General features: G+C 33.7%; 1 protein-coding gene across 1 annotated transcript in view; it reads right to left on the bottom strand.

Moving 5' to 3' along the window:
• LOC129220707 (next to BRCA1 gene 1 protein-like) overlaps window positions 1-14493 on the bottom strand; it is a gene marked incomplete in the record, with an annotated part of 83705 nt that overhangs the window by 60982 nt on the left and 8230 nt on the right. The window contains 1 exon segment of the mRNA XM_054855137.1: window positions 4873-4938. Coding sequence (XP_054711112.1) covers window positions 4873-4938 — 66 coding nt within the window.

Below are 14493 nucleotides of genomic sequence, written 5' to 3'. Positions count from 1 at the left end.
AAGGTGTACCCCTTCAAAATAGCATGTTCCAATTTTGGAACATTGGCGCTTTTAGGGAGTCAAATTTCCAAGAAGTAAATCGTTCGATTTCCAAGGGGAAATTTCATTTTTCGTAATATATGTTTCCTTTTTTTTTTCTCATTTTGAATGTACTCTGATGTAGATGTTGGCAAAACCAAGTAAGTTTATATTTTGAAAGGATATGACGTTTCGTTTCGTTAGCAAAGAAAATAATAAGTCTTCTGTTTGACGGACTATATGGCTCCGAATCCACACCTGCTCGGACAGCTGCATTGTCACGTAATAATAAAAAATAATATTAGTGAGAGTTTTATTCTTCATATTTTAAATGCAGTTCAATAATTCGCTAGCTTTGTTTTCGGGCGAAACGAAATTCTGTTTGACGTATACCAACTGTTCATAAATGTTAAAAAATGTCTACAAGATTTCTTACTGTAGAACAAGCTGTGGCTTATTTAGAGACATTGTCAGATTCGGATTTGTCAGATGTAGATATATGCCAATTACCCCCTGATGAACTAGGCAATATCACTGAGGAAGAATAGATGTTGACAGAGATGAAATCCTACAATTTTTTGGTTTGTTGCTATTGAGTGGGTACCATTCTGTTCCTTCTGAAGATATGTATTGGAGCAGTGCAGAAGATACATCTGTGCCAATTGTACTAACAGTTATGCCTCAAAATTGTTTTCGAAAAATAAAAAACAACTTTCATTTGATGGACAACCATGAATTAAAACAAAATGACAAACTAAGAAAAGTTTTCCTTATTTACGAAGAATTGTGTAAAAACCCTCAACAATTTGTTGTATTTCATGAAAAATTAAGCATAGATGAATCTATGGTTCCCTACTACGGTCGGCATTCATGTAAAATGTTTATTAGATGAAAACCAATAAGATTCGGCTTCAAAATTTGGATGCTGTGCTCTTCAAGTGGATACCCATATTCCATGGAGATTTATTCAGGCAAAAAAGAAGGATCCCCTGATGTGCAATTAGGATCCAGAGTTGTAAATGATCTATTATCAGTTTTGACTGACACGTCTAAGCATGAAGTATACTTTGATAACTTTTTTACATCATATGACTTAATTTCTCAGCTATCAAAAAAAAAAGTGTACGAGCAACAGGAACAATTCGTGAAAACGGAACTGGCCATTGTCCACGGAAATCCAAAAAAGCCCTTTCTAAAGAAGATCGCCGAAATTTTGACTATCGATCTGATGGATCAGTGTACATGTGCAGCTGGAAAGATAATGCAGTGGTTACAGTAGCATCTAATTGTTATACACATGAGCCACTTGCATTTGTAAAATGTTACTCAAATGCGCAAGAAATGCAAGATAGATGTGCCACAACCTCATCTTATCAAGAGATACAATGAAGGAATGGGGGGTGTGGACGTCTTGGGATAAACTTTTAGGGAGCTACAGACCTCATTTGAGGAGTAAAAAATGGTGGTGGAATCTTTTTAGTAATGCGCTGAATATTTCAGTTGTAGCTAGTTGGTTACTTCATTATGATTTACACGAAGTCAAGATGAAACATTTAGAGTTCCGAAGAGAAATAACTCACCTCCTTAGAAAAAAAGTACGAGTGGAAAGTCCTCCAGGGCCTCGTTGTCATTTACATAAACGGTCAAGAATGTCTGACGGACATTATATTGTATCTGCATCCCAAGGACGTTGCTCGGTGTGCAAAAAAATACGACTAAGAAATGTTTCCATTGCGACAAACGACTTCACCAGCAACGCTTCCTTTCATATGATGGGCATTAGATATTTCAGTATTGGATTTTCTGGAATTCTGATATGTACACAAATGCAATTTAAAATATTATTTTTTCCGCAATAAAGTATGCTAAGATAAAAACCGCATTCAAAACCTCTTAGTTTAAAAAAATTCTCTGAAAAAAAAAACTTCATGCAAAACGCCAATGTTCCAAAAATGGAAACACACTGAAAATCATAGTAAAATTTTTTTTTTCTGGAAATTTTATTTTATTTCTGTATTTACTAGACATAAATAGACATAATTTCAAAAAAATTACTCAAATTTGATCATCCGTCAATAGTTCGGCGGTTAAACGGTTAAATTTCCATGTTCATTACATAGAAAAATTGTTTCTGTATATCGAAAAAAATCTCAATATATCGAAATTTTTTTCGAGACATTTGTAGATATTTTTTCTACTTTAGACTGTTTGTCTCATTAAAAATGGAGGTTAGGGGAGAAAAATTACGTTTACTAAAGGTTGCTAAGAAAAATCATAAGAAATCTGGGTTTGAGGGGTGTGTAGATAGGTCGTTGTTCTGTTCTGGAGTTCTTAAATTCCCTCAAGTTCATTTCAAATTTTAGTTGTAACCAGTAACACTGTAAAATCAGTTTTCAAGTTATCCTTTTTGTCTGTTGATTATCATTTCTAGTCTTTTTAGTTTCAGTAAAAATCATTCAAGTTAAGTAGATTGATTTTTTACTTTTCTCTCGGTTTCATTGTCAAAGCGAAAATCCCCTCATGTTGCGAATCAAGTGTAACTGCCGAAGAATGAAGATGTATAAAGGCACAAAAAATGTGTAATTTCTGTTCATTTTTCAGTTATTAACTTTTGGTTAATCTGATGCTCATATAAATTAGAAATTGGGTTTCATTCACGAAAATCAGCTTTAATTTTAATGTTTCAGGAGAGTTTTATGATAAAATAAGATCGTTTCTATATATCAAAATTTCTATATATCGATTTTTTTCCCCGGTAATTTGCTACTTCGATTTATGGAAGTCAGACTGTATATATATCATCACCTCAGAGCAACAGTATGACACTAATCCTAGGAATAACACCTAAGATATCCTACTGTTGCTTTGAGGGCGACGATATACACAAGGGCACCCATATAGGGGGCAAGGGGGGGGGGGGCTTGAGCCCCTTTTGCCCCCTTTAGAAATTAGAACTTTCTTGCTTTTAGTACTTTTTCCTTTGCAAAAATGTAAAAACATTTGTTCTCCAGCCATTAATGAATAAGTAATTAAAAATGTCAAATTTTAATGACTCTAATCAGCCCTGAAATCTGTTTCCATGGGTAAATATACTGCTAAACCATGGTTAAAATATCTGAGCCCCCCCCCCCCCCCTTTACAATTTTGCATATGGGCGCCCATGGATATACATATATATATATGTAGAGATATATATATATATATGTAAATCAATAGATAGATTGATAGAAATATGCAAATATAAGTAGATGGATAAATAAATATGCATATATCCATTTATGTGTCTATTAATTTATCATTTTTTTATCTATTGCTCTATCTATTTGTACCTACCTATTTATATCCATCTATATGGGTTTTTAAAAAAATTACCCCCCCCCCCCATTAAAAAATTTCTCGCTCCTGCACCACTAGAAACATCATAATTTATTTGTTCCATTAACAGCAATCTCTCCCCCCACCCTCCCTTACAGGACTGTCCATTTCAAATTTTTTGCCTTGGTGGTACCAAAATAGTGTATGCATTTTCTATAGATAAGCAACAAAAACCAAGCTCAGATACTTGTACTTCTCAAATCAGTGACAGGGGGGAATTGGCTCCTCCTCAAAATGATGGGCCAAAATGATCAAGAGGGCATATAATATGTTGTTATTTAAAGATTTGTAAACCTACTGCTGCTTCAATTTGACACAAAACAAGAATCATAACTTGAAGTAAAAATGAATAAAAGCAACAAACTATTATTATTATTTACAAAAATTATCCAAACTTAAGAAATGAAATATATAAAACAAGGAAGTTTTTATCATTGAGTTCACTGTTAATTCAACAGAAGTTTTAAAGAAATAAACATATTAAGAGAACATGTTTATGATTATCATGTGTTGGTTCCATAAACTAATTTGCATCCTCAAGATTTTGATTCCTTAATCATAAAACCTTGTTCAAGAATTTCCAAAGATAACTAACTGATAACATTACAGTTGATTAGTTATTCAAAAGTACTCCAGAGTTATTCAAATATTCTTAGAAATTACAGTATCAGATACAAAAAGTCTCAACTATAAATGATGTAATATTTAGAGAAATAAACAATCTCAAGCTAATTACCAACACCAACCCAACACAGAGGAATACGTTAAAAGTACCTGAAAATCTGTTTTAAAAAATCAGTATACACTAAAAAAAATTCCTGAGTTTTTTACCATAAAAGGTATTGGCACCCATATGTTGGCAGTACATTTTACAGTAAAATCCTAATTTAGTGTAAAGAAAGTAAGAACGCTATGGCTAGTTGGGCTGAATAGAAAAATGAGATGCAAGCAGTGGGGCTGAATTCCACATTCTCTTTGTTCAGAGAGCAGCGCTCTTCACCACTATACTACTGTACTATAAGCGCAAAAGTCGTATCTGCAGCTGAGTTCAAAATGAGAAATTCTAGTTTAAAGTTTTGCGCCTCCATGCACTTGAATCGGATGCACCTTTTTTTTATTTTAAATAATATATTTCCTATCAATAAATGATCATAAAAACATTGCGTTCAGGTGAAATATGTGACAAAGAACCACCTGGTGATCGCAACTCAATTTTGATAAAAAATGCACATACGACTTTTGTGCTTAGCTCAGCAGTATACTCAATAGGACTCAAGAGGAGAAAGGGATGGCAAAATAAATGCTTTGCACCATTAATCCTGTGAAAAAACCAAATGGTGCTGCAATCATTTAGTTTTTTTTGTTTATTTAATGTTTCATGATTTTTTAACACTGTAGATAATCATTTGAAAATACCAACAAACAAGAAATGATTCTGTTTTAAGGAAAATATTTGTACACAAAACATCTAATACTTACATCATCTTGACTTTTATGTTTTATAGGAGATGAATTTTCTTCTTCACTGTCTTGTGACTGAATACTCTGTTTTTAAAAAAAAAAAGTTCGTAAGTTATATTTTAAGCAAAGATGGAACAATTCTGAAGAAAAATTTAACGAATAAAACTTCTCTTCTATCTTTCCATTATATTAGTATTTTAATTACAGTCAACTGTCGATGATTCAAAGTCCCAACAGACTGGCCAAAACCTTCGAGCTATGGGAAGTTTTGACAGCCTTCTCAAGAGTTGAGGAGCCAATGAAAACTTCGGCACAAAGAAGCATTTGAGTTAGGGCTTCGAGTTATCTAGAGTTGATTGCAATTATATTTGATGTTAGGGTAGATAAATACTCCTTTTTTTTACACAAAACTAGTTCATGCACTACATACAAGTCTACTTTCTTCGCCTTCTAGTTAGCATTATTATTTAAATTTATTTTATTTAAATAATTTTTATTTATTTCTTTGGTTATACAATTTATAAGAAACAGCAAGTTTGATAAGATATGCATGTATTGATGACCAATTAGTTAACAATCTTCACCCATTCTTCTTGCACTATAAAAGCAAAAACATTCATAATGATAATCAGGGGTCGGTCCGGAATTTTTCACAGGGTTCGTTTTTTGTGAGAAAAATCAATTAATTTTGTGAAAAGTCGAATAATTCTGCAAAAAAAAAAATGTAAAAACCAAATTTTAAAATTTTGAGATGGCACAAACTGTATCATTGACACATAAAGTTGAGTGTTTTCCCTCTTTTCGGTTGCAAATATCATTCTTGAGTGTTTTTTCAAGTATTCTGAGAAGTGGGAGGGGAGGGAGACACCATTGCTCTAAGGGAGATGGGCACCCTTCAAGTACCAATATTTATTTACCATTCAACATTATATTAAATTTTCTAGAAAAGTTATATGTTGTAAAGTATTTAAAATAATTGTAACAAAGAAATTCAGGCAGGGGTTCAGCATTTAACTTTTTGACCCAAGACACTGTTAAAGAGCACAGAGTTTCGTTTAAAACTTAAAAACTCCGTGGTTTTTGCAAAAATAAAAAAATATTTTATTTGTTTTCCTCTTAACAAAGCGTACTAATCATCGAAAACTTAGATTCCCATAGCGGATGTAAAGAGATCACAATCCTCAAAGTGAAGGCATCAAAAGTATAAAAACGACTTGTAAAATAAATATTTTTGATAAAATTACTTTAGAATTGTTTTTTAGAGTCCAATACTAAACATATCATTAATATTTAGACACAGTTGAAGCAAAATAAATAAATAAATAAAATAAAAAATAAACCATCGATTCAGCATTTTAATTTTTGACTCATAAAAAAAAATGGAATTCCACTTTATTTTTGTAACAACGCTTATTTCAAGTTTTACAGAGACTTTTTATTTATTTGCATCCCATTAAAGCAAAGTTAACTTGAAAAAAGAATAAAATATGATTCTCATATCGGATGTAAAAGATGGCGTTTTTCAAAATGAAGGCATTTAAAGAAAAAAATGGTAAATAAAAGTGTTTATTAAAAGTTTATTATGCTTTTTAGCATTGAAAAATCAAACCCATATAACTTTCTGCCAAAATAGCAGGTTTATCCCAAAATAACAGTAGGCCCTATTCAGAGAAGGTTGACGCTTTTTCAGTTTCAGAGAAGTTTACAACAACACTGCTGCATAAAACAACAAGTAAATTTATACACCAAACTGACTTTCAGCTGTTAATTTCTTTTAAAGAAAGCAACTGTTAGAAACTGAAGTGAAGAGAGGTCCAATTGAATGATAGATGTGTGCACGAGAAATCGTTAGAACACTGAAAAATAAAATTAAAATCAGTTGGAGTTTAAAAATGGTGCTGTAATGCACAAATGTTTTGGCTCTGTAGTTTTCTGGCAGTTATAGCAAAATAAATGTTTTTTTTTATGAAGAAAAGGTGAACTTCTTCGATTCTAGCACCACGCATTGATTTAATGCAGTCCTGATAAAATAACTCATCTTTAGAATTTGAGTATGTATTCAACATAATTTTGGCGTCCGTGACAGGACGGGTGCTTGAAACTTGTATAAGAAGATGGATTTAACTACATTGAAAGCTCAGAGAAAAGGACTGAGGGCGTCTTTTTACCCTCAGTATGAAAAAAATTGAAGCTGAACTTTTGAAGGAAATTACTGGTTCGGATGAACTTTTAATTTTAAGAAATCAGATTTCTGACAAATTCAAGCGGCTAGATGATTGTCAGAGCATAATATCTGAGCTGTTGTTGAAAGATAAAAATGCCGAGGAGGCTTATTATGAAGATTGTGAAGAAGCAGAAAATTATCGGGACAAGTTTATTCAAATTTGCTCTCTGCTTGATTTAAAATTTGAAAATGTTCAGCGTAATGGTAACATTAGTAAGCGCAACTTTAAGCTTCCGACGATAGAACTTAAAAAGTTTAACGGCGAAGCAAGAGAATTTTTAAATTTTTGGAGCCAATTCAAGAAAATCCATGAGGACAAGGGCATTGATAATGAAGATAAAATGCAGTATTTAATTCAATCGATGGAACCTGGTTCGAAGGCAGAAAGATTAGTGCTGAGTTTTCCTGCTACCGGAGAAAATTATAGTAGAGCAATACAGCAGTTAAAGGAAAGATTTGGCCGTGATGATCTGCTGGTGCAAGTGTATGTTCGAGATTTATTGAGACTAGTTATGAAAAATGCTGCCACAGGACGGGGGAAAGCTGATCTTCCATCCCTCTATGACGAATTGGAAGGAAAACTTCGTGCGTTGGAAACTCTTGGACGGACCAAAGAGAAGTATGGAGATTTCTTGACACCTTTGGTTGAGAGCTGTCTGCCGGAAGAAGTTTTAGTAACGTGGGAAAGAAGCCGTAACCATGATCTAACCGAAGATAAGAACTGTCGCACTTTAGAGCAGTTAATGAACTTTCTTCGCCAAGAAGTCAATGGAGAAGAAATGGTTTGCCTCGCAAGAACTGGCTTCGGCACGAACTCAAATTTGCGCAAACGAGAGCCCACAACTGAGAAGGAAAGCGACCTAGCGACAGCTGCAGCGTTAGTAAGTACTGAGAAAAAGGGTAAGTGATTTGAAAGTTGTATTTTTTGTGAAAAAGGTCATTCAAGTAAAAGATGTTTCATTGCAAAAAAGATGACTGTAAATGAAAAACAAAAAATATTGTTAAAAAAGGGGGTTTGTTTTATATGTTTTAATTCAAATCATATTAGTAAATATTGTAATGTAAAAAGAGAGTTAAAATGTAATGGTTGTGGAGAACCTCATTTTTATGTAATGTGTCCAAAGCTGGAAAGCAAAAGTTGTGAAGCTAAGGATGTAGTAGTTTCTAAGTCTGAAAATTCTCTCTCTAACTTTGATAAAACTCAAACTGTATTTTTGCAAACTCTGTGTGTTCGGATTAAATGTAATAATCGAGAAAAAATAATTCGGGCTTTGGCAGATTCTGGTAGTCAAAGTAGTTATGTAAGTCAGAAAGTTTTGTCTGAGCTGAAAGCAACTCCACTTCGTGAAGAAACAGTGATTCACTCGTTATTTGGGGGGAGGGAAACGAACCCAAAACGGCATAAGATATTCACTGTTGAAGTGAGGGGTTTGAAAGGGTCTTTTGCTTGTAGTTTTGAAGCTCTTTCTGAAAGGAAAATTTGTAGTTTTATACCAAAAGTTAGCAATCCTTATATTTTGAATGAATTAAAGAAAAAGAATATTGAAGTTTCTGATTCCCTTTGTAAAATGAAAGAAATTGATCTTTTAATAGGGGCAGATGTTTTAGGAAAATTGCTTGACGGGACGTTCAGTAGATTTAGAATCAGGCCTTACTGCCGTAGAAATGAAGCTTGGGTGAACTGTTATGGGTAAGCAGAACACAAATGAGAAAGATGATGTTTTCAGAACATTATCGATGCATGCTAAAAATATTCCTTTGAATGAATTGTGGGAACTTGAAAGTATAGGAAGAACAGATCCCACTTGCAATGTTAATAAGAAAGCATGCATAGGAGAACATTTAGCTGAATTTGAGGATAAATTGAAAATTCTTCCTTGTGGAAGATATGAAGTAGAGCTTCCTTGGAAGTATGATTTTTCGAACTTACCAGATAATAAGGATTTAGCCTGGAAAGGGAACGAAAAAATTAAGTCAAAATGTAGTAATTTGCTTGAGAATTACCAAAATGTATTCAAAGAATGGGAAAACTTGAATATTATTGAGCGCGTACCAGATTCGGAATTAGAGAATAAGTGCCACTATCTACCACATAAGCCTGTTATAAAAATAGATAGTAAGACCACAAAAGTTCGGCCTGTTTTTGATGCTTCAGCATCCCAGAGAGGTAAGTCTTCTTTGAATGAATGCTTGTTTAAAGGAATGAACCTCATTGAACTAATACCTGATATTGATAGATTGAGGTTGCATCCTATAGGGTTGAGTGTAGGTATTGAAAAGGTATATAGCCCTTCTGAATATGAGATTGCACAGAAGTTGGAATGTTCTTTCTTTGTGGACAATTGTGTAACAGGGGTTCATAATACTGAAGAAGAAGCGAAGTTCGTCGAACAATCGCAACTTATTATGTCAAAGGGATGTTTTAACTTGCGAGTGTTTGAAAGCAATGTAGCTTCTGAAAAATGTTACGAAGCATTCAGGGGAAGCGTCTATTTTAGGAATTTTATGGAATTTGGATAATGACTCTAAGGTGTAATATAAATATAGAAGCATTGACTTGTGAAACAAAAATTATAAAGCGTTTAATTTTATTTAAAGTGCAAAAGATTTTTGATCCCATCGGCTTATTAAGCCCTGCTACATTGCTTCCTAAACTGATACTGCAAGATGCTTGGAAGCAGGGCCGGACTGGGTGATCGACAGGGCGCGGGAAAGCCGAGTTGGAGGGCGCCGACTGAGCCTCCATAATATCTAAGAAATTAAGATTTAATGCGACCATTTTTAAAAGGATAAAAAATCATTGAGAAGCAAATAAAGCCCTTTTTTGTTGCTGAAAATGTCTAAACGAGAAGTCATATTTTTTGCAAGTTCAAAAATAGTAGAAGAGACCTCCCCCCTCCCCCCAAAGAGTGTTGGTACATCCCCTTAAATATTAATGATTACCCCCTAGAAAGAGACTCCCATAAAAAAAGAGACGAAAGACCACCAAAATACACCCTGAAAATTTGAATAACGTCGCGGGGGGCGGTTGGGGGGAATAATTTTTAATTTCGAAGAATGAGAAGTTTTGCAAAATGTTTCTCAACAGAAACTTTTTCCGAAAATTCATTGCTTGTTCGTCTTTCTTCTGAAATGCATCATTCACTAGTTCAATAGCATTAAGTAACAACACCTCTTGCAGTGATACTTTTTTTTTTTTTTTTGTGTTGTCGATTGAATTTTTTTCGCTGGTATCTGCTGTTGTTTTAAAACATGACGCTATCATTTTATTACATGAATTTGTCGGTTCTTTAAGCTGACGAGGTTTTCTCTGTGCAATCATCATTCAAGCTCAGTTTTTTTTTTTTTTTTTTTTTTTGTCCCTGCATATGCTAGTTTGTCATTTTCGACAAAATGCTTCTGCAATTTAAAATTAAAAAGAGATGTATGTACATGACAATTCAAACTGTTGTCCGTTTACAAAGACTGTTTTAAAATATTTTTTCCCACTTTATTGTGCTAAAGTTCGAAACTCAAAAAGAATAAATTAAAAATATTATTTCATAAGTAAAGTTTTTTCTTTGGATTGTTAAAAATCCAGGGCCGATCCTAGGGCGTCGGCCGCCTGTGTGCAAAGACCTGATGTGTCGCCCCTGAAGAGCAATTTGCATGTTTTGACTATAACGCCCATATAAATCTATATAAATCTTTCTTCAAATTTCTGTATCAAGATCTAATTTAAAAAAAAGAAAAACAAAACAGAAGAAGGATGAATTCATGTAAAAAGTTAGAAAAAACTCCTTAGGTACAATTTATATCTTTGAAGAAAAATGTACTAGTCGTAAAAACGCATTTTATAGTCTGTCTTTGGTGACATCAGAGGAAAGACGGAGGAGGAAGAAACAGGGTGGGAGGGGGGGGGATCGCATCCAGAAAATATTCAAAATTGGCTTATGAAAAAAGCTGTAATTAATCTTTGGTTGTGTTTGGTTGCTAGGACAAAAGAGTCGGGAACATTCAAGGTCCATGGAGAAATTTTCAATATTGACGTCAAAAATTGCAATTTTAGGAAATTTTTCGAGATTTGAGGGGAAAGTAATGTTGGAGTTCTTTCCTAAAATTCTTTAAAAATTGATGTTAAATTGCAGCTTTTTTTTTCTGACCTTAGTTTAGAAAGGATTGGCGCTCTTAAAGAAAATTTTCTGGAACGGAAGTTTGGAACAAGCAATTTGTGTTATCTTTGTTGACGTTGTTGGAGGGAGGGAGACTCGGTCGTCTCCTATCGAAAGTTTTCAAAATTGAAGTTTAAAACTCAAATTAAGACTGTCTTTGGTGACGGTAGGGGGTCTGGCATCTTTCCTCTGTTAATTTATCGGCACTATTGTTTCAAAAACACATTTTTCGCTAGATTTGGACACGATAGGGGAAAATACTCCGAACTGAGAGAAATATTTTTCGGAATTAAAATCCATTTTAGGCTATTTTTATGAAGGAAGGGTTTTAGGGCTCTAAAAAGCGCAATTTTGTACTATCTTTGGTGACGTTAAGGAAACCGAGAAGTTTCAGCAGATCCTTCTGAATATTTTTCGATATTAATATCTGAAAAATAACTAAAGACTTGTCTCCTATTGATGGGGGATGCCGGATGTCCTAGCGCCGTGAAAATTTACGTAAGCTATCCGGAATTTTTTAGAAATGGAAGTCCCAAAATCGTATTTTAGGCATTGTTTGATAACGATGGGACAAAGAGCAGTTGGGGATTCAGTGTGCCCTCAAGAACTGTTTTTTGAAACTGAACTCAATTTCAGGCTATTTTAAGCAGGAAGGGTTTGGTGGCTTCACGGAACCATCTAAAAACGAAAGTTTGAGCCATAGTGATTACGTTGGAGAAAAGAGGGATCCGCGGTATTTCCCCTAAAGTTCTTTGAAACTGATGATTGAAAAACGCAATTTTGGTTTGTTTTTGAATACGTTAAGTGAGAGGGGGTAGGATTGAGGGCCGCTAATTCAGACCATCTTTGGTAGTAATGCTAGGGAATGGATTTCAGGGGCCTCTACCGCAAATTTCGAAAAAGAAATTCGAAAAATGCCATTAAGCAATTTTTGATGACGTTTGGAAGAGCTATCCCCAGAAGAGACATTTTGGATTTTAGAGCGATCATTTTTAGGCTATGTTTGATTAAATTTAAAGTAGAAAGAGTGAATAAGAGACTGAATTGGATCTTTAAGATCGATGGTTCAACCAGCAAAATTTTCCGAAATTGAAGTCCTAAAAACGCAGTTTGAAGCCTTCTTTAGTCTTGTCAAAAAGGTCAAGGCATCCTTTTGGATCTTCGTTTTGGAGCTACACTTAAAATTTGTAACCCGGGGCAAAGGCCCTGTCCTCCTACTTGATATGTAACCGGGCAGTTCATTCGTGATTTTAATTAGAAAAAACTGCAGTAAAGGGGGAAAATTAAAAATTTTAGTTCGTTGATTATATATGTTTGACTCTCAGGGGAGTAGCAATTTTCCATTGTCTCTCCAGTCTCCAAGCATCCACGACTGCTGAACACAGAATTTGTAGTTTGAAATACTTGCGAGAGTATCCTATCAGCATAGTTTTTTTTTTTTTTTTTTGTTTTACATAGAATATGTATGTCTTCATTGTTAAGGGTCAATAAAAGCCTGGAAGGCTGGGGAAGGCTGGGGATGAGTATTAGTGGCCTTTAGAAGGCACGCTTTTATGCTTCGGGTGAGGGGGGGGGGGGAATAGATTTCCGTTATTGCCCCTCCCCTGCTGTATCCATGCCTGATTACCAGTTCTGTCACAAATTTTGCAACCAAATGAAGCATGTGAGTCTAACATTCCATTTTTCTCAATATGCTAAGCTGTTGGGAAAATTGGCAAACACTTTGATAATTGAACATTTAAAATTCTGCATATTTATTCGACTTATTATGTCATCTTGTGAGAAATTCTTGAGGAATTTTGCTTGATTAAAAGAACTACATGATGCCGCCTGCGGCCGCCCCTTGCTTTGGCCGCCCTTGTGCGGTGCGCACTCTGCACACCTGCTAGGATCGGACCTGTAAAAATCTTTGCATCTCTGCATGGTGCTCTTTTAAAGCATTTTAGTTATGCAATTATTTTGAGAGTAGGAGCGAGTGGTAATGAATATCAGGCCATTACTAGTTTCTATAAATGTACTTAAAAAAAAGGTATGTTTTTGGATGAATAGCAATACAAAAAAGGAATTCAGTCATGAAGGGGAAACTCGATTTTACAAATTGGGTAAATCAAGAAATATTATAATTTATCAAAAATGAAAATTAATAAAGAGTAATTAATATGAAGAATTTAGTGCGGATATAACATGAGACATGACATTAGTGATTAATTGATTTCAGTCCTCAAAATCAAAAGATTATTCGAATTATGTTTACGCATTTGTTTTGTACTTATAGTATTGCTTGTTTTTTTTTTTTTTTTTTTGCATCTCACATCTCAAATGTCAAATTTTATACGAATTATGCATTTGTAATGAAATTGGCTTATGTATGCTATAAAGTAACTGCTACCATGAAAATGAGTTAAAATATCATTTTTTTTTCTTAATGTTTGCAAGACATATTTTTTATAAAAAAAACATAAGTAATACCTAGCGTCCTTAAAATCTATTTTTAAAGTCTGATTTTTTTTCTTCAAATCCTATATTTATTTATTAGTAACATGATCATGTCATAGCAAATATCTTGGGGGAAAATACAACCAATGGAACTCTAAATTATCCAGTGCACCTGATCGCCGTTTTGCAATACGTAATTAATAATATCATTTTAATAACACTGAAACTATTGGGAAAAGCTTGAAGTTAAATTATTTGAGAAATCATTTTTTATGTATGGATATACATTTAAAATTACTATTATTTTTTGTGACCATTATAAGGAATAAATGAATTAATTTGATTAATCAATAAAACTTTTGCAAGAAAACTCAAAGATTTCAGTTTAAAAGAAGAACAAATAAATTTCTTGACCATGTCCAATTTCCCTTTGCCTCCTTTTTTCATTTAAGAATTCCTTATTTTTTTTAAGTAAAATTAAAATTACAAATTTTTTGTTAGCATAAGAAAACAAGAGGGTTTTTCGTAATGATATTTTTTCCTCCACATTCTTAAATCAGGATCTAATTTCTGAAAATTCATTTCAGAAATTCTCGCTGTCCAAAGTGTTATATTTTTTAAGTATATATATAGCAAAAACGAACATTTTAAACGTTTCTATTCATTTTCATGTCATTGTTGTCTTAAAGTTTCGAGAACTTTTTGAGTGCCAGATTTTGTTTTTGAAAACTGGCGCGACCGACCTAGACAGAGCGGTCATAAAAACTACCAATCATATTAAAAACAGAGGGACGATGAAAAAAAAAAGTTCAAGGACAGGCTTGATCT

The sequence above is a fragment of the Uloborus diversus genome, chromosome 4, assembly GCF_026930045.1.
Source record: "Uloborus diversus isolate 005 chromosome 4, Udiv.v.3.1, whole genome shotgun sequence".
Classification (NCBI taxonomy): domain Eukaryota; kingdom Metazoa; phylum Arthropoda; class Arachnida; order Araneae; family Uloboridae; genus Uloborus; species Uloborus diversus.
Note: the sequence above shows the minus strand (reverse complement) of the source record. Positions and strands in the feature narration are given on the sequence as shown.